General features: G+C 34.7%; 2 protein-coding genes across 24 annotated transcripts in view; one reads left to right on the forward strand and one right to left on the reverse strand.

The window, feature by feature from the left end:
* The window catches only part of LOC118273360 (dual specificity calcium/calmodulin-dependent 3',5'-cyclic nucleotide phosphodiesterase 1), a 531383-nt gene that overhangs the window by 152642 nt on the left and 356682 nt on the right, over positions 1-22059 (reverse strand). The gene's annotated exons all lie outside the window — the stretch shown is intronic.
* On the forward strand, positions 240-8108 carry LOC118273364 (maltase A1). The gene is made up of 10 exons (XM_035590298.2): positions 240-388; positions 1270-1430; positions 1515-1694; positions 2154-2311; positions 2450-3028; positions 3112-3219; positions 3305-3455; positions 3753-3948; positions 5666-5803; positions 7867-8108. The coding sequence occupies exons 2-10, from the start codon at positions 1277-1279 to the stop codon at positions 7928-7930; spliced, it is 1728 nt and encodes a 575-aa protein (XP_035446191.2). The 5' UTR covers positions 240-388; positions 1270-1276; the 3' UTR covers positions 7931-8108.

Here is a 22059-nt window from a genome sequence, read left to right on the forward strand (position 1 = left end):
TTTTAAGAAAAGCCAGAGTCGCATCCAAGGATCCTATTGTTATCACTGTGATATTTTACTGTGTGAAAAACATAGTAAAATTCCCATCTTTTCCAAGGGATAGTGGTACGTTGAAGATTTTCAAACATAAAACTCAAAATAAATAATTTTGTATTTGATTTTTATCGAAACTTCTAGTCAATTTCATCTTAACAACAGAGGAGAGTGTTCATTATCAGAAGATATGAAACACATGGAACTCTAGAAGAAGGTATTATGGTTGAGATAAAACCTAAGTGTTTGTTGGTTATCGATATTTTTGTTTATCATTTTATCTCGAATATGAGATATGTTTAACTATAAAGGCGGATGCCGGGAAATATCTGTACCTAGTAGTTATTTTACTGGGGTAAGTAGCGTTATTGTATTTTTTCAGTTTATTTGATACTTTGTAAATAAGATTTAGTTTTCTTTTATTTCATTTGTTTTTACGTTTTCTTGTTTAGTTGTAAACACTATGTTGTTTTTATAAAGTAGGTACCTTTCCATCTTCTATCTTCTAAATTAGATTCAACATTATAATACGTTAATGGATTTGTAACATTCAATCTAAAACCAATTTAGTTAATTGTTTTATTTAATTTCTTGTTATAGCGATTATTCATTAAATGTTATAATTTTGTAACGTATAGACGAATTAATTGTTAGTGTCTCAGGGTAAGAACGATCATAATTCTAAATAATATTATTGCATATTCATAACACTATTAGATAACACTTACATATTCGCTAATGCATAAAGAAAATATGAGAATATTTACCAATCTTCATATACTATATCACTTTACATACATACATAGGTACTCCTATCGGTTCGTCTGCGTTCATAAATCTTTCTGATACACCGAGCCGCTGTATGAGTGCTTCGCATCTGACCTTTTTGAAGGACATCATACAATATGCGTGTCTATTTTTGGAAAGGGACTAGTTTCCCCGATTTTCCTTATTTTTCTTTGAAGAAGAAATTAAAGAAGTTTCTTATATCGCTTTTGAGTTTCGTTTCGGGAATTATACCTATATTCATCATGGCTTTAAGGTTCATTTTAGAAAAACTAATCTTGTGATAAAACTATTTAGATCCATCAATAGAAACGTTCACGTAAATATCCAGTGATACTTTGCCCGATCTGGGAATCGAACCCAAGACCCCTTGTCCGGCAGACGCACTTGTGACCACTCGACCAACGAGGCAGTCATCAATAGTATTTAATCCTTTCGTTCATTTTACAGTGGCAAGATGAGGAGTCTTCTATTGCTACCGGTGCTGTTTGCACTGGCATTCAGCCACTCTCATGACAAGAAGCTGGACTGGTGGGAAACCACCATCTTCTACCAGATCTACCCAAGGTCATTCAAGGACAGCGATGGTGATGGAATTGGAGATTTGAATGGTAAACGACTTTTTATAAATTTTGAACTGAGACACTACAACAGTAAAAAGTGTATTAGATACTAGTACATTCATATTTTTTTAGGAATTACATCCAGCCTTGAATACTTGAAGGAGCTTGGCGTTGGAGCCACTTGGCTTTCACCAATTTTCAAGTCTCCTATGTACGATTTCGGCTACGATATCGCTGACTTCTATGCCATTCAAGAAGAATACGGTACTATGGAAGATTTCGAAAATCTCATGGCTAAAGCTAAGGAATTAGGTAAGTTAAAGTTAAGTTAAGTAAATTATTGCATTGAATATTTATTTTCAATTCAGGATTCAGAATCACAACCAATAATTAGGTACAATAACTATGCAAACCGATGCAGTCGATCTCATTCCTGTTGATTAATAAAAAATAAAACAGAATATTTATCAAGCAGACATTTCCTAGAATTAATTGCAAATTAGTAAATTAACAAAACGAGTAACAGCAAGTTTAATTAAAAAGCATTCGATGCTGCTAGCAATGAGGTATTTCCATGAAAGCGAAATAGAAACAAAGCAAAAACAATACTAACTATTTGCTTTTAAGAATTAAAACCGTTTAACGTTTGTGTTGAGACGACATTTATAGAGTCGACAGACAACAGTGATTTGATTACTTTGCTCAAGTATTTATTCACCATCTCAAAGACAAACCGACAAGAAATACAAACACTATCGTTTACTGTTCTAGATATTAAAATAGTTCTGGATTTCGTACCTAACCACACGAGTAATGAAAGTGTGTGGTTTGAGGAGGCGCTGCGAGGTCACGAGAAATATTACGATTACTTTATCTGGGAGGATGGAGTTGTGGACGAAAATGGGGTTATGCATCCGCCCAATAATTGGGTAAGTAATAAAATATCTGTGTTCGTTTTGAGCAATCGAAATTGCATATCAATAAATATGATGTGATTTTAAATGCCCTGTTTGGAGTACTATGGAGTAAATTTATTTCCAAACTAAGAATTGTTTATTATTTCTCAGGTAAGCGTTTTCCGTAAGAGTGCTTGGGAATACAGGGAAGAAGTAGGCAAATACTACTTCCACCAATTTGTAATTGGACAACCAGATCTGAACTACCGCAACCCAGCTGTCGTTGAAGAAATGAAGAACATTATCCGCTTCTGGCTCGACAAGGGCGTTGCAGGCTTCAGGGTTGATGCTATCGCTCATCTTTTCGAGGTTGACAAGGCTGACTTTGGAGGAAAGTTTCCTGATGAGCCTTTGTCAGGCAGAACCGATGATCCTGACAGCTACGACTATTTGTCTCACATTTACACCACTGACCTTGATGAGACATTGGACATGGTTTACCAATGGAGGGAAGTTTTCGATGAATACAAAGAAAAAGATGGATTAACCAGGGTTATGATGACTGAAGCGTACTCTAGCCCTCAGATGACTATGAGGTACTTCGGTGATGGTGAACGCAAAGGAGCTCAGATGCCGTTCAACTTTGTTCTGATTTCTGACGTTAATGGCGACTCAAGTGCTGCTGAAATTAAATATGCTCTTGATAAGTTCCTTACATTCAAACCTATTAACGAACACGCTAATTGGGTGGTAAGACTTTTTCCCCACTTGTTAAAGTTCCCATTGTATTTGTCTTTTGTTCGTTTAATTTGAGAAAATTTGTTTTCTTGTAGGCTGGTAATCACGATAACAACCGTGTGGCTTCAAGATTCAGCCCAGAGATGGTTGATGGTCTCAACATGATCGTTATGCTGATGCCTGGTATCGCTGTCACTTACATGGTAAGAAAAAAATAATTGTTTATTAATACATAATTTTACTACGTAACAGTGGATCGACTATAATTTATAACTTCTTATCTATCAGGGTGAAGAAATCGGTATGGTTGACGGTTACGTCAGCTGGGAAGACACCGTTGATCCCAGTGGTTGCAACACAGACGACCCAATCAACTACTGGATGGCTTCTAGAGATCCTGAGCGTACGCCATTCCAATGGAATGCTGATAAGAATGCCGGTAAATATAATATATTTTCAAAGACTTTTAAATGTCCCACCATGACATAGCTTTTATTCAATCGCTTACATAACTCAAAATCTCACTGCCTGATAAAGATACTTAAAGAAAGGACATTCCATGAAGTCATCATGCATTATTTCTAATCGTCGTACTCAGACTCATTTAATGGTTACTTAACCCAGTCCTTAGCAATCGTTTTCGATACAAAATCGTTACTAAGGAATAGTTTAAGTAATCATTAAATATCTCTGAGTGAGGCAGCAAGAGTGATTTCTAATATTTGTTAACTAACAGGATTCTCCACTGCCGATAAGACTTGGCTGCCAGTAGCAGCTGGTTACGAAAACTTGAACGTGGAAGTCCAGCGCGAGTCAGAAAATACTCACTTGAACGTTTACAAATTCTTGGCCGACCTCCGCACTGATAAGGTGTTCAGATACGGCAGATACGAGTCCGTCGCCTTCAATGAGGGAGTCTTTGCTTTTAGAAGGTAAGTTTCTATATTCTATTTAGTTTTTTGTATGTCAAAGAAATATCAGCTTTATTTTGTCGAAACAAAGTTGATTTTCTTTGGAAGCGATATCTTCCTATTGGTATTAGTTGCAACTTTTACTAACCAATCTGAAAAACGTATTTAAAATCACTCACCACCGTACTCAGAGTCATTTAATGATTACTTAACCCAGTCCTTAGTAATTGTGTTCCGAAAAAAGTAGAATAGCTTTCAGATAATTTATTGATTTACTTCGAACAAACATACGTAAGTTTATCACGTGTTTAATGAATGCAAGTCATTGAAAGAATTCTTCTATAATCATGCTTGGCAACAGTCATCTCTTTTATTATCTCTGTTATCGTTCCAGACTGGATGTAGAAAAACCTTTGTAAGCAAACAAAATAACTAACACTTGAGATAGTAAATCTTGAAAACGTCTATTATCTTGACTTTTTTCACAGTAAAACGGTTTTGATCAGATAGAACCCAACCTGGGTTTGTACGTGGGTCACATATTCTATTGCTTTTTCTAGTAACTCAGGTAAAGCCAGCAACTAAGCTGAAAGTTAGTAAATTTTGTTTAAGTTCTTATTCAACTGGTGTTAGTTAAAAAAGGAGTTTAGTAACTGTTATTTAAAGCTCAGTTTCCAGTAGACACACATGCAACTATTTGAACTAGTATACAAAACCTTAAATACAAAAGATTTAAAATCTTTTTAACTCCATTTGATCACTTTTTACAAGAAAACTGAATCAAAGAGAAAATTCAATTTAAAAACAGATTTCAAACAGATTTAGCTATCAAATAGAAAATCTCTGCGATTGAAATTTATAGATTGTGACAAGCTCATAACCTTTGCAGACCCGCTTGTCACATAGGCACAGGAAATAGGGCATGTCCTAACACGGAAATTGAAGAAACAGCCTTGAAACATTGGTTCAATATTTAGGTCATAACAATAAATAATAAATAGGTCGTCGCAGTATTACTGCAACGGATTGTTGATTGAACATGTTGAAATTCAGTAAAATGTTTGCTCAAATTTTTTATAATGTAAATGTATTGAAACATCAACAATACGTCGAAACTTCATCTGATTTTGGCGTTTGTTTTATAATGAATTGTAGAGTTTTTCAAAACAAAGCAATTCAGTACATATTCCTGACATGATAATGTATATTTTAGTGTTGGCACAGGAGCTGGTTAGCCAGTAGTTCGATTTTCTCACGAAACCTTTTTTTGTATGACTAACAAATTTTTAAAACGCAATCATGACATAGAGTGGAGTCAAGATTTATTTAAAATTCATTAATTTTCATTTGTTTTAAATTAAACCTTACACATTGTGAGTCTCCAGGACTGTTAATAGGAATTCACATGTGTGAACTGAAACAGCAAATAAATGATAAATAACCAATATTAGTCTAGTAATTGTTTGAAGACTGGGCTTCAGAAATGTCAGAAGTAATTACCTACCTATTATAACGACATTGATACCTTAATAATAACATTCTTGTCAAGACATAACAAATGATATCGAATTACTAATTAGTCTTTATTATGATACTAAGTGGTATTTAGCCAGATTATTGTATTATTAAAACTTAGACAATATCATTGTCTCTGTCTACCTCCATAGGAGACAGGCGTGAGGTATGTTTGTGTGTACTTTTGAACTGAATTGTAACATAAAAACTATTTTACTTTCAGGTGGTACCAAGGAAAGGCTTACATCGTCGTCGTTAACTTCAGAAATGAGTCCTACACCATTGACCTCACCTACTTCGAGGGCGTCAACAAATCAGTCAAGGTCGTCCTCAGCAGCATCCAATCCCCCAAATCCGCCAAGTAAGAATTAACTATAAAGAGCTTTAATAAACACATCATAAAGTCCATTTTACAGATCCTTATCGTATAACAAGGTGTTGTGTTTTGGCTTCGCATCAATCCGCTTCATTTCTCTGCACTACCCTATGGTTGACTGTTAGAGAATGCCTTAAGGCATTAAGTCCGCCATTCACTGTTTTTTTTTTGTGATAAAGTATAAATAAATAAATAAATAAACAAGGATAATGTTATAATCAAAGTGTGCCGAGGCTTCAGATAGTTGAGAGTTCTCGAACTATTCGTATGAAACTTTGGGCATGACGCCAGTTAGCAAAAGGTCAAGAGACCCAATATCACCGGAGAATTTGGAATGAAACCGTGGTTTCTGATTATCATACGATAAACTGGGAAAACTTTTATTGTGGGTTCATTGTGTTCAATAGCACGTAACATAATAATAACGCCTGTGTTTCCTCGAGGGAAGCTTTTCAATTTCAGTTATGTGATTAGTTTCGGCTAATAAGGGGTGATCTTATTATTGAGCCTATTTTTACAAATCATTCAAACTCTACAGATGTACAAGTGTGGCAGGCATTTATCTATTTCAAACAGTAATACTATAAAAGGTAACCTTCAATTTAAACTTATCACAAAATTGAATTCACTTGGATAACTCTGATAATACTTGATCAACGCCTACTAGAAGTACTTGAACACTCAAAAGCATTCGATAAATTTCGAGACAGAATACTCAATACTCGGTTCACAAATGAACAATTTAAATCAAACTATTTTGGCATAGATTTTGTATTATCGTGTGTAAAAATTCAAAGAATGAAAAGAGTAATTTCAGAGCAACGCAAAGTAGCAAACAAATCTTCTGGTTCTTATAATTTTGTAGTCAAAATATTCAGTTTTTTTAATTTAAATTATGTCTAAAGAAATGTTAAAACATAGTAATTCATTACAACAAAGTGAGCACAATATTCACAAAGATCTATAGGAAGGAAGTTATTGAAAAACTTTTAGCGAAATTGAGATTTTTATTGTTACTGTTGAAACTCGTTAAAAGTGTTATTACGTGTTTAATTTGGAAATTTTTATTTGTACTTGAAATCGTTACGACTTTAGGGACAAAATATTTGCATTCTGTTAAATTGTTTTTATTTCGAGTCATTTTTTTTGTGGTATAAGCCAGTAAACGACTAGCGAACCACCTGATGTTAAGCAATCTGACACCCGAAACACTAAAGGCGTTACAAGTGCGCGGCCGGCCTTTTAAGGGTTAGAAATTTAAGGGTTACTGGGGAATCGGGGATTGGGAATGGGGGTAATTGAGCCTTCGTTAACCTTACTCACACAAGAAAACACAACGCAAGCATTGTTTCACGTTGTTTTGCTATAAGGCCGTGATGTCACTCCGGTCGAGCCGCCTTAAGTGTGCCAAAATATAGCAAATATGGCAACAAAGTTTGTGCCATATCCATATGATCCATATAGGACCTAGTCGTATCGAGTTTTATAGCTGATACAAAGACTTGTATAAAGATTCTGTTACCTATATTGTGAATACAATGTTTCTAGTTTATTACCATACAATATTATTACATCTGAACAATCCGAATTCCACGGCAATATTGCGAATTTCGCTATCGAAATTATGTAACAATATTCGCAACAAATCAAAGTGAAGATATTAATATTAAATAGTAGGTACAGTATCAGATCTCTCAGACTATTGGAGGTTGACATGCTATTATCTTATATCATTATTATCTAAATTAAATGTAGTCAATTGTATTGCTCGATACTCCTTGACAGTAGTAGATATTATGTCAATATCTACAGTTTTGGAAGTAATGTCATAATTATCTTTCGAATATTGTAATGTACAATGTAACTGTTTTTCTTAATACGATAGAAGTTAAAGGTGCATATTACGGCACATACAATGTACACTTACTTTTCACCATTTGTGTTATAAGTTTTATGTAAAAGAATTTGCCTATAGCGATATACTGTGCACAATTCCAATTTATTTATTTAATGTTACAAATACTCTAACCAAGTTTGTATTGTTTCAGGGATGTGCTTAGCGCAAACAAGGTGGAGATCGTCGGAAACGAATCTTTGGTGCTCAAAGTTTAACTATGTACTATCAACTTGAATGAAACTATTGGATAACAACGGCGGTGTATATTTATTTATTTAAAATAATCTTCAAGATTGGACGGGAGTTCTAACAGAACTGGGTTATACAACTGTAACAACTTTATGAATGTTATTAAAAGTTTTCCATTGTGTACTTAAATGGTGTTCATTGAAATGGAATTTTTCTTCCGACTTTATGTTTCCTTGTGTTGTAGGAGCACTGGTGTTGTTTTGATGGCGTTTGTGATACTTTCGAAAGTAGATACGTGGCTTATATGCTCTAAAATATTTTTATTATTTTTTATTGTTAACCGGCTTAACAAAAAGGAGGAGGTTTTTAATTCAGCCAGTATATTTTTTATACTTAACAATGACATTAGGATACAAACTGATCCGGAACTGCGGACTAGCAAGCGAGTTTATCGGGGCTCCAGTTCGAAAATATGGAGGTAGTAGGAGTAGGAACGGGGTGGTTTTTAGTCAGTTAAAGTCTGACACTCCCTCTCGCCTTGCCCAAAACGGGAGAAGTCGTTTGCTGATATTTCTGTCTCAAAAAAAGGACATAGGCAGACCTATAACATGTATGCCGTTTAACAGCACCATTGGCTCAGTTACTCAAAATAAAACTGTTTAGGAAAAAAAGTATTCAAAAATCATCTTTAATGAAGCACCTAGAAATACATTCAGTAAAATTATTCCATATCAATACGAAAACCACAAATAAAACCCACAAACCGAGCAAGAAATTAATAATATCCACTGAATTATTAAATTATTAACCTTATATCGCTGGGATTAGAGTTTAATATGCAATTACGATACGATTATATAATGTAACACTCGATTTTAATAGTGATATGTCACTCATAATTATCTCTTCAAGTTATGAGTTAATTTGAAACCATTCGGGCATTTGAATATTTAGTATATAAACTATGTAATTACTGTGTCTTGGGGCGACTAAGTAATTAGAAGGTAAATGTGGAAATGTGGAACTAATACATACTACAAATAAATAGTTTTTACTTACATACATAACCTCACGCCTGTCTCCCATGGGGATAGGCAGAGACAATGGAACGCCATTTAAATAGTTTTTAATTATGTTTATAATCAAATAAATAATACGAAACCATTTTATTGCCAGAAAGAGTAGATAGAAGAAGATTGATCCATTAAATAAATAAATAATGTACAATAAGCAAATTAAGTAAGTACAACACATAAATTGGTTGTAAATGATTGTAAAGTGGGACAATTATAATAGCACACTGACTCCCAAACTGAGACGAGCTCGTATTTCGGGTTCATTTATAAATACAGTTCCTAATTTCATAATCAATATTAACACATACACATAATTGTTTTGGATCAAACAAAGGTTCTAAAGGTCAGTTGGAAGCCGTTCCATGTAAAATAGTAACATTCAGCTGAAATATAGACTTAACTAGTGTCGACCTCCAGATTAGTAAAGAAAAGGAACGGGCAAAAGATTTGAGAGTTAACAAAATACTTTTTCAAACCAAACCACAACTTGTTTTCTGAAACCAAGAATAAAAGGATTAGAACTACGTGTAGAAGGAATTTCCTGATAAACTTACAAGTTCGTGTGAACAATATCAAGATATTGCAAGCACGTAACATTGATGTATCTCACACTAAATATAGTGGACATTTGAACGTGGTAAAGATACGATATTGGCCAGCTGACCGCCGCCACCGCTAGCTCACTGTACCGTGCGTAACTCGTGTGTTTAGGTCGTGTATGCACAAACTATAGAACATTGATTATAATTATTTACGTACTTATGCTGTTAATAAGAATACAATTAAGTAAGAATAGGCTTGAAGAAGCTAGAACTACTCTATACTTTGATTTACAAAGTATAAAATAAGGATAAAAGTTCAGTATTTTGATTTAATGAAGTCATATGTATGTGAATTTGTATATTTGTAAACGTACCTAAGAGACAGGAGGAAATCCTAATGTGGGATAAAGTTAAAAAAAAATACAAAACATGGAACTTAAATAAGTATTATATAATATTCAGATATAATTGCCAGAAATCTTTTGTTATGAACAGAAAGTAAGAACTTTTACGAAATAATCATGGACCAACTAGAAACAGAAACAAGAAAATATCATCATAACCTTTCACACTATTCTATTCAGCAATAAAATCCATTTAGGTTTAGAATATCTTTATTACATACAAAATCCACTCACTGAAAAACAATGTTTGAAATAAAAGCCATTTACTATTTATTCCAATGCACTACAGATCACAGTAAATGTGTACGCACCTTAATACATGTGTGTACACAAAGTCAAACCGCGGGGCTCGGCTGTTGCTCCAGACCACATGGGGTGAAGCAAAACCGAGCCTCGATGCGCTGCGATCGACAGAATATCGAGTAAAATGGTTTGTTTTATCGAACAAACTTTTGTTGTTCATTTTCGTATCACTGCTTTTGAATGTTACTGATTTTTAAACGTGAATCACTTATCAGATGTAGGTAAATAAATATGGCCTAATTTTACGTAAAAGATGAGTCCTCTCTCAGTTATGCACTAAGCTGACATCTTTTCTGTGGGAAAACATTCTCTTGGATTTGACGACAGAGTATCAGATCACTCCTTTCCTACTGACTTGAACACTTAGAACTTGTTGAAAACATTAGTAAGTAAGCACTAAGCATTAACTATCAAAAAATGTAATTCAACTTTCTTGATTATGCTGTCTTCCGAATTATGAATCCGTTCAATAGGGTAGATGACAAATTTTTAGTTTAATGTCCATCTTGTAGATTACTTTAAAACGGTAGACCCGTATTTGTTATTTTTTTACGGAAACAAATACTTTGATTATACATTGATTTCTAATATCATGTGACGTCACTTCTAGGTACGTTTTATATGTAGAAATGACGTATTTGCTCCCACTCCTAAACTTTGATTCATTTTATCTAAATATTTTTATCTTATATGACAAAATAAAAAAATACGTGTCTAATATTTTTTCATTACCTAACTGAAAATTTTCATACCCCGTCATCATCCCTATTTAAATTTTAAATTAAACTTCATAAACTGTAAATATACTGGTACAAAGAAGTATTCTGAGAGCTAGAGATCCACGGTGTAAATTAATTAGCAGCCCTTTCAAAAAGGTCACCCAAGAGTGTTTGGGTTGTTACCTTTCCAATGAAATGGCTTTACAATGGAAAGGTTACGCTTTCAAACGGTTAAAGTGCTTCTTTATGGTGTTGTAATTGTTTTAAACTTTGTATTGTTTTAAGATCTTAAGTGTGGTTGCTGAACAAGTCTTGGGTTAGCGGTTATAAGGAGTGAAAACGGTCCGGAGCTCCGGATTACTTACCTAGCGAGTTACCGTGGTTCCGGTTCGAAAAGCAGGAGTAAGAGCGGGGTGGTTTTTAGTCAGTAAGACTGACAATCTCGCCTCATCCAAGAGAGGAGAAGTCATTGGATGATTTTCACCCCTCAAAAAAAGAGGAGGTACTTACTGACTAAAAACAACCCCGTTCCTACCATAATCTGCTAAGTAGTCCGCAGCTCCGGTTCGGCATCAGCCCTGCTGGACCCCATCTGTGGTGGTCTGATTGCTCTTTGAAGCGCATGGAATGCTTAACGCCGTCAAGTTACGATTTTTTTTGGAAGTCATCTCAATACTAATATTTATCTCACGAAAATATTTAAACTATCTAGGTAAACGCATTACTTTTTTTTTCTCAAAGGCAAAAACATTCAAAAACTATCACAAAGTTCACACAACGGTAGTTGGTGGTTCATATAAGTCAAAGTTTGAGAACTTGTAAAGTATTTGTTCATGACAGTTCAAGAGCATTGCGTGGAACTTAGTATGTGCACCTTTTCACAAAATGAAGGCAGCTTGCGGAAACTTTAGCGACGTAAGAGGGATCTAGTACATGTGAAGTAACTGATGTACTAGTGCAAAGTTACTTAATGTATTGGTTTGAAGACTCTTGCATTTGGTTTCGAATAGGTTTTACTCTGTGTCATTGGTAAGAGAGAAGTTCTATCCGATTAGAACAAGTTTGCTTTACGTTTAAATTAATCGAAACGAGAGCGCGTTCAGCGCTCTGATTAGCCGGCTCGAATAAACCAACCAATTAAAGCGCCGTAAAGCAAAGTTATACTAAGTGTACTGGATGCCCATACTTAATTATTTTATTGTAAGGCACATTTTAGTGTATTTTTGATCTTCACAATTTCTTTGTTTGAATTCATAGTTATAGCCTGAAGTTTAAACTAAAAACTATATTGGGTAATTGCGATAAACTACACTTTGACCAAGTAGGAGCGACGCCCCATTTGTCCGTTGCGCTGAGTTGCGTCGCGTCATCACAACAGAACAACGCATTGTACGCCCCATTATACAAGGGTTGCGACGACGTACGATGTCTCATATACAAACGTGATACCTGTCCGACGCAACGGTGTAACGAGTCACGTCATATACGGAAAATGACGCTGCGATTAAGCAACGCGGCGCAACGAATAAATAGGGCCTCGCTCTAAACAGCGACTACGAAACATAGTTCAAGTGACAACTATATCTCTATTTCAGTCTACTCCCTTATTAAGCCCAAATATGATGAAGCACTTCCTTTTAAACACCAAGAATGTACCTTTATCGAGTATCATATACTTAAGATACTAAAGATTATTTTTATTAACGCAGTAGAATGCGCTCCATAACTCGAAACTATGTAATCTAGATTGATAGACCGCAAATATTTTGTGACATTCTATCTTCTAGTATCATATAATATCTAACGGCTTAATAAATCACTTATCTGAGTTGCGTAGAAAAAAAATCGAGCAGACATAAGCCAGTGTGCGTAAAAGGAGAAACGCGTCAATTAACGCGAGATTTTTCGCGTGAAGCCCATATCGACACAGTGTGATAACATCTATACAAATTCCTTGCCAAAGTTGACACTGTGCCCTTACATGGAAACCGAATAGTTGACTTGGTTTTATAAGAATATTAAGATGACGTTCCAGCATTAGTTTGGATTGGTGCGATTTTAACTTGAACTCACCAAAACTCTTCTCATAGTTTTATAGAATTAACTACAAATTACAGCTTACTCTCGTAAATTAATTGAGAAAAGCTCTACTAGTTTCGAGTCATAGAGGGACTCTTCATCATGAGTAGCATGTGCATACGAGGCGACGTCGCACAGCCTACTGTAGGCTGCGAGTGTCTTACGATAGTTATTATAAAAATATAGGTTTATAGAATACTTTTCTATAAGATTTTTTCAAATACTGAGGTTTCAGTGTGATGATGGTGAGCTGATTCAGTAAAGTGATCACGTTTGCAGTTTCAAAACGTAGTCACTTAGTTTTTAATATTTGTTAAAGCCTTTTAAGTGTTACAGCCACTTAAAATTTGAAGTTGCTAGAATCTTTTTAAAAGGCTCACGGCCTTTTAAAGCTTTCACAGATACGACCGAACTCTCTCATAAAGTCATACTTTAATTTTAGTCCTTAACTTTTTATGAGTCTCTATTTAAGCGTAGGTATTCGCGCACATCGTAATTTATCTGACTGGATGGTTGGTGCGTTAGCTAGGCGATTGGCTCCCGCACAACGTGTAGCGGCCTCGATTCCCGCACGAAACAACTCTTTAAGTAATCCACAAATTCTTGTTCCGGGTTTGGGTGTCATGTGCATGTGAAATTGTATGTTTGTAAACGCACGATACAGGAGAAAATTAAATCATAGTGTGGGGAACGTTTAAAAAAAGATGCAAAAATAAACACACTATAAGAATTAATTTGCTAGAAAGAAAAAAAATCCAAGCATTGTGATAATAAAATCTGATTTTAGGTGGATGAATTGATCTTTAGATACGACCTTTTAATCATTTCAGGGTCAGATATAATTATCATCATCATCATCATCAACCATAAGACCTTCCCCAATGATTTCCAGAGTAGCTGGTTGGAAGCGACCTGCACCCAGCGGCTCAGCTAATATAAAAGTAGATTTAATATGCCGATGGACAAAATTAAGTCTATCCTCATTCGCTTAGCTTACACTAGTACTAAATCCTAACCCACTAACGATGTTCGACCCATCCGATACATTATTTACCTTACAAGTCGTAGTTTGATGCGATTCAAAGACGTGTTCCGAAGTTTGCGAGCAAACGTTTCTTGTTCGGATCATTTACTCCGCAAGTGGGTATTTACATGAAATGAGGCGTGAGCCGTTATATACCAGTTGTTATCATGGGGATAAATAACTAGGAATGGTGTTCTTTTAGTATTTATGGGAATAAAATGTACTAGTGGATAATAATATACGAAAGTCGTTGGTATTCTATACGCATGCCAGACAAGTATGGTCTGGAGTTAGTTTTTTTAAATTGGGTAAAGTATTATTTGATGAGTTTTTGGTATTGTTAGTAACATTCCAACGTTTTTGCATGCGAAAATATTATGTAAAAAAAGTGTAAAAATAATAATAAAAACCTTACTTATGATGATGAGATCCGCGACGCTATATTATAATGATGATGTTATATTTAATTAAAAAAGTAAATATTAGTAAACATCTTCTTAGTACGAGTTTGTTTTATGTTCAACAAGATTGAAACGAGACCGCGTTCGGTACTCTGATTGGTCGGTTCGTTGGAGCCCTCTGTTAGTTAAACGTAAAACAAACTCGTACTAAGTTAAAAAAGGAAAATACGTAAAGTGTAAGTACTTTACATTTCTTTCTTTACATATATCTCTGTTATAAATTACGACGATATCGCGTTAATCCAGTGAGTTATATACATAGTTAAACTTGTTAATTTACATGTGAACTTTTACTCCCTAGAAATATGGTAATGCGTTCAAAGTTAGATGGTACGTTACTTATGTAATTACAGTCACTCGCTCTGTCTAGTTTTTCAGTTTAATGGTACTTCAAGTTGTTCTATGCGTTCCGAGAGCGATGTGAGTTCGTGGACCGTGGATTTGATGTCGAGTTTCATTCGACAAAGTTGTTTTTAACTATGTTTTAATTTCTTTAAAGGTATGACAGGTGCGTATGTGTACATTGTTAGTCTTGAAGCTAGTTATTTTTATGTAATAAATATCGTGAGACTAACTGAATTGAATGTACAGCCTACTCACGTGAATTTTTCGAGAAAAGCTCTATTAGTTTCAAGCTACACCGGGGCTCATATTGATGAGCTTAGTGAACGCGCTCATAAAATGCGATTGTAGATTTTAGTGAAATTTTCAAAAAAGCTACTGAATAAATAATTATACATTATTCCGGAAATTAAACGCTGGAGAAGTGACTGTAGGTATTTTCATGTTGCAAAGCTACTTGATGTTTAGGGACAGCGTTGAAATTATATCAGGATGGTACTATATCAACATTAAGAGTAAAACTCAGTTCTATTTACACTACTCGTATTAGCTACCTACGAATATTGTAATAAAATTACTTACGCGTAAAGAAGTAATTTGAAATTCAAATAGAATTGTCTTCTACAGAAATTTATCTACACTTTCCTACTTCGAAAAATTTGTGGTGATTTACATAACACTTTGTTCAACAAAATGAGGGAATGTTGGTACAGTTTTGGGAACTGAAACATCCCGAATAATACATAATGTGAACAAGATACCATAAGTATACAGAATAAGATTTTTTTTACTAAGTATCTTTCAAGAAGTTCTACAGAGTTTGTATATCTGCATCCAATATTTGCATATATTATAATATGTCAAACCAAAACTCATCATCAGGCCTTTCATGCATGCTCGTCAGTTAAAGGACCTATTTTAGTTTCCACTAATCTCAAAATTCTAGCAATGAAACAGATTTAAAATATGTTTAGTTTTAGGCTTCCTATAATCCCTATAATCACAACAACAATATACCACAACTTGTACAAAGTAAGGATGCGTTATAAATAGGTTTCTGCCTCAAAAAGTACTTACTCCAGGTTATAAGAGGCGGTGACGTTCATGTTTCAAGTAACACAGTTATTGAAAACCTACATTTCACATTACGAAAGAGGTTGGAAGCTAACCATTTGACGCCCACGACTGCAAAAATAACCTCCTACAGTCATTGATTTTTAACTTGTGTAGGAGGTAACGTACAGAATGTATTTTTAGCTTAAAAATCAAAGTAAACATTTATATTATTGAATGATTTGAGTTTCATTGAGTCTGTATCAATTTAATTAGTGTTTTTGTTAGGTATAGATGAGTAATTGAACTTGATTAAGATAGCTAGGGGAAAACCGGGAGACTTGCCCAGGTAGGAGAGTTGAACCACCTTTTAAAATTGTATTTGGATTTAGTGCGAACGAAACGTCAAAACATTCATTGGTCGCACTCAAGAGGCCAATCATAAGTATGCAGCTATTTTGCATCTTAGTGGTGTGGTTCGTCAGTGACAATGTAAAACGTGTTTCTGTTGCTGCGGAGTATATTTTTTTCTTTTAAGTAGTTTTGTGATTGCTGTCGTATTTATTGAGGTACGTATTGTGTGTTGATATTATTATATTGCCAAACAAATGTAGTTTGATGTGTGCTTAGTGTTTTTTCTCTACGATCAACGGTTTTTGTTTGTCATAAACTAAATTGGGAATTAGTGTGAGCGGGAGAGTTGCACCAGGGTGGTTGCGGGAGACTTGCCCAGTGGTTCATGTCTCCCTGTGCAGGGAAATTATACCTACTTAATATATTTTTTCTGTCTTAATATAATTTATTGTTTTTGCAGTGCCAACTTGTACGATGCCTTTTCAATACAAGCCTCCAGAAAATGCTCGCAAACGAAAAAACTCACAAAAATGGAATTGCAAAATGCCATAGATGAAATTAAGGGAGGCGCTTCTATTCGACAAACTTGAAAAATAAATATGGCATTTTTGAAACAATTTTACAAAAAAACCGGCCAAGTGCGAGTCGAACTCGCCCATGAAAGGTTCCGTAGTAGCTGCGACAATATAAAAGTTATAAAATAACTTGGTTTTGCATAGTGTTTGTATGAACGACAAAGTTATATTTGCGGTTTTTGAAAATGTTTTATTTCTTAAAAACTAATAATGATATCTCGTTCAAACCAATTTTCGTTGTTAGTTTCTATTGAAATCTACAGCATATATTTTTTTTAGCTTTCTCACTCTCTTATTTTAAAAGTTAGAGGGGGACACTAATTTTTTCACTTTGGAAGTGTCTAACTTTCAAACGGTTGATTTTGACGAAAAATGGTTTTAGGAACCTTAATGCCTTTTTTAAAGCCCTATCCATAGACACCCATCACGGATAGGTTAGCTGAAAAAATTTTTTTTTGAATCAGTTCCATGTATGGAGTGCCCTTTAATATTTAAATTTATTAATTTTTATTCAAAATTCGGATAGCGGTTATCAAAATACATCAACCTACAGAGTTTCAACTATGTAGGCCTAACAGTTTCGGAAATAAAATGGCTGTGACATACGGACGGACAGACAGACAGACAGACATGACGAATCTATAAGGGTTCCGTTTTTTGCCATTTGGCTACGGAACCCTGAAGAATGTTATGTTAATTACATTTTCTTTGATAGCAGTATTAAAAACAAGTTAATTACTGTATAAGATAAGATATTAAAACTATGATTGAAGCCGAAAATGATTTTTATTTTCCACAAAAACAATATGGTCAACTCTCCCCATACCTCGGTTCAAGTGTCCCTGTTGGTAGGGAGACTTGACTCATTTTTCATTTTTTAGTAAAATGCCAATAAAATGTTACTAGCGCATTTATTAGCAATATAATTAAGCACAAATATACCTACTAAAGTAAGGCATCACATAAGCGTATAATCGATTCTCTAAACCCAATAAACAAATAATTATGGCATTTTATATTAAAAATGGTTCAACTCTCCCGGACTTCCCCTACTTATTATGGTATTTTAGTGGTTACAGGGATCATGAGTCGTGTCCGATGGCTTATTCTAATGTTCTCTTAATAAAACGAACCGTCTACCGTAGATCCTTATAGATAATTGGCTGATACACACCATTAAGATAAGAAAAAATACAACACTAATGCACCATAAGTAGAAATTACGACGCTCACAGCATTCAGCAATTACTAAGAAAGAAATATATATCCCAAACATTCCCTAAAAACAATCAAACAGTTACAATTCGTATCGAAAATAAATAAATATCATCTAGCCAAGGCTAACTGTAGATCGCCGTTAATTGAATACGACACCTTACGTCTGCGCCAACGCACCGAGTCTTACCTAACATTAATGACACATGCCGCAAATGATCAGAGATTAATGGTTTATTTTGAAATTAATTAATTTGTTAGGATATTTATGCCTACTAGGATTGGTACTTTAGGAGGTACATCCGATAATAATTTATATTTATTGAATGTTTTTGTGTAAGAACTATTGTTAGACATATTTCAATGATTAATGATACGGCTCAACAACATGAACTATTCGGGAAACGCTCTACTAGTTCCAAGGTGAACCGGGACTCATATTGGAGAGTACTCTGCGTGGCGCTGTCGTATCGTCGCATGGTCAACTTTCAACCTATGTATTATAACAACGCTTGAAAATTATTACTTTAACATAGCTTCTCAGGAACTATAGAACCTTATCAGTCTATTATAATACTAAGCTTCACGTTTCTCTTTTTTTCCACAATAAGACTTTAATTCTCTAACTACATCAAACACAGCACATTACTCAAATTAAGAAATAAACTCAACCCCTATTAGACTGTGTAATAAAACCACCATTACACAGTGAGGTAAACACATAAAAACAAAATAAAAACGTTGAGCATTCAAGTTGCCACGTTTTAAAGTAACGAAGGAAAATTAAACAAAGCTAGCTCTAAGTTGTACGAGCGAAAAGAGTTTTCTAAAACTCAACCACAGAGTAATTATGTACTTGGATTCTCGTCACGTAGTACTGACGGATATCTGGAGTACTAAACTGTGTTTCAGTTGTGTGACAATCATAAAATGGTTGAGAAAAAAACGCATTTGTAATTCTAATCTTGAGAATCATTATGTTACAAGCTTTTCTTTAGAAGGGATCTGTCCCTACTAATAATTAAGATTTTTGATTTATTAATTCTGATAACTGTACCCTTAGTACGAGTTTACTTTACGTCTAAAGTAATCGAAACGAGAGTTCGGCGCTCTGATTGGTTGGTTTATTCGACCAGGCCAATCAGAACTCCTAACTATGAATGAATATATTCTCACGATAAAAAGTATTTTATGTGTTTTTCCAGACCATAATCTACCCCTGTTCCAAATTTTAACTCGTTCTCTACTCGTTAAATTCAGCCGTTTCGACGTGTCAAACAAACAAACATACAATCTTTTATAATTATAACATTAGCAGGATTTTACACTTTCGTCTCACAAAAGGCGCATTCAGTATATTTAATAATACTTTTTAATAAAACGCATGGCTACGAATGTTCTCAATGACAATAATGGTCTTGTTTACTGAATCAAAAAGCCTGTCGATAATATTACGTCTGCAAATATTTCACGATAACAAGCAAAGCTCGAATATCGAATACATCAGAGCTTCATTTGTTTTCATGTTGTACCTCCAATGATTGACGCGGCTGTAAATATTTAACTTTAATCATTTACTAGCTTTCCGCCCGCGGCTTCGCCCACGTGTAATTCGGTTATATATAGCGTTTTTTAATGATCTCGACAGGGCTTTTTCTTCCACAGGCTGAAATCTTGTTACAACTGGAATAAAATATAGCCTGTGTAACTCAGGGATGCATTTGTGCATACCGATTACGTCGAGATTTATGGACCGATTTACGTGATTCTTTTTTTGTTCGGTAGAGTATACTTTCAAGTTGGTCCCGTTGTTACCTAGTCAGGATCTGATGATGGTATTCCAGGGAAATCAAGGGCAAACCTCAAATTAACAGGCAATTACGTTTTTGACAATTTCATAGATCTGTTTAAGTATTTGCGTCTGATAGTCATCATCCCATGTGAATGAGCTGATGATGGAAGGTACAACTCCTCAACGGTTAGGAGTTGAAAGAAAATTCTTACGAAGTTATACGTACATGTGAGGCTATTAGGTTGACCTGATAATAAAAAGTAAATCTCATTAACGTTAAGAATTTAGGTGAAAATGGATGCGGACAAATTTCGTCTCTTCACTTGTTTCCTTTTAGCTGTTTGTATGGGTAGTGTTAACACAAAATAGGGATTTAAAGGCGTGATGTTATTAATGTTATGCATGTATGTACATAATTATGTATGTTATTGTGTATGTTAAAGAGACGACTGAAAGTTGTCATACAAAGTCTTTTTTTTAAGGATGGGAAATCATCAAATGACCTCTCCCGCTCTGGGTGGAACGGAAGGGAGTGTCAGACTTTTACTGACTAACACCCACCTCGTTCCTTCAGTTGCCCTTTGCGTTCCGGGGCCACGGTATCTCGTTAGAACTTTCCCGCAGCCCCGGCTCAGTTTATCCCGTTTCCCCCCTTGGGGGTTGACATTTCAAAAATCCCTTCTTAGTGCTCACTTATGTTACTAAAGGAACCTCTGTTCAAAATCTCAGACTCCTATACCGAGCGGTTTCGGCTGTGCGTTAATAAATCAGTCACCCAATCGCACCCCTAAATCACGATTGGAGGGTAGTTTGAAAAAACTTATAATGTCAAACATATTTACTTGCCTATGTACGTGTTCATGCCAAGTTTCAAGTTTATAAACCCAAGGAATAAGATTTTTCATAGAAACGTTTTTACCCCTTTTTCCCCCCTTGGGGGTTGAATTTCCAAAAATCCTTTCTTAGTGCTCCCCTACATATCCCAAGGAACCTACATTCCAAATTTCAGCTGTCTACGACCAGTAGTTTCGACTGTGCGTTGTCTGTCAGTCAGTCAGTCAGTCAGTCAGTCACTCAGTAACGGAAGAGTTTTATATATATAGATGTGAATATGCCTTGATTATACAAAAAATATGATTTTGTATATTTGCGTGTTGTATTGGTTCATTATTCAAATTATAATATGATAAATATTATATAAAACTAGTGACAATTTCATTTAAAATAAGTGATCTTTTTGAGATACTATAACATCATACCATTTTAACTAAACATTTGTTTTTTACTCACGTTACTCAAGTTTACTCACGTATATTAATGGAGAAAAACTCTACTAGTTTCGAGTCACAGAGGACTCTTCATCATGAACAGCGTGCGCAGACGCAGCGACGTCGCGCAGCTTACTTTACGTGTTTCTCCATTAATTTACGTGAGTAAACTGTGATTTTTAGTTAATTTAGTATGTCTCACGATAATTATTATAAAAATATCATACCATTTAATTTTGCATGCTTAAAGATTATACCTCCCTATTCACAATTCACCACCTTATTTTTCGTTCACTCTTCGACAGCTTAGAAAAGTACCAGGTATAAATAAAAAATAAAGTGAGTCTGTAGTCAATACAATACAATGACTGTAATTCCAAGAATATGTGGACGACAGTGAAAAAACAAAAAAAAATAATAACTTAGCATGGTCAGGGAATCAAGAACAAGCCTCAAGATCAACAAGGCGATCAGCCAGAGAGCAGCAGCAGTTACATACTATAAATACGTAATCAACATTAATTTATACCTAAATACCTGTCTGTCGGCTGTCTGTTCTACAGCAACGTCATTTTAAATTACATTCGTACACAGAGCTGTTGGATACATGCTATTGCACTATTAAGTGGACCGGTTTGGAAATAATATGTATTTGCTACTAAGCGGTAACGAAACATTTATCTATGCTCTTTCGATTGAATTTCGTTGAAAGGAGTTTCTAATTAGGGCGGGGATTGGGATTCTAAATTTAAAAATAATACGGCTGGCCACCTTTTAGTTTTAATTGCACGTTTTCCACCATTTTGAACTTAGAACAACACTATAAATCAAAATTCAAAGAAAATGTGTATAATTATAATTAATCGTAGAAACTAAACAAACCAAAATCTATTTTTAAATATTTTTTGATGTTTATCGTTCAAGTTACTGAAGATATTATTTTTATTC

The sequence above is a fragment of the Spodoptera frugiperda genome, chromosome 1, assembly GCF_023101765.2.
Source record: "Spodoptera frugiperda isolate SF20-4 chromosome 1, AGI-APGP_CSIRO_Sfru_2.0, whole genome shotgun sequence".
NCBI classification, from domain to species: Eukaryota; Metazoa; Arthropoda; class Insecta; order Lepidoptera; family Noctuidae; genus Spodoptera; species Spodoptera frugiperda.

Bases quoted from the DNA above. Each gene is read 5' to 3' on its own strand.
- LOC118273364 (XM_035590298.2), top strand. From the start codon at position 1,277: ATGAGGAGTCTTCTATTGCTACCGGTGCTGTTTGCACTGGCATTCAGC. The intron at 1,695-2,153 runs GTAAGTTAAAGT...TTACTGTTCTAG, and splicing joins GGCTAAAGCTAAGGAATTAG to ATATTAAAATAGTTCTGGAT. The intron at 3,949-5,665 runs GTAAGTTTCTAT...TTTTACTTTCAG, and splicing joins GGAGTCTTTGCTTTTAGAAG to GTGGTACCAAGGAAAGGCTT.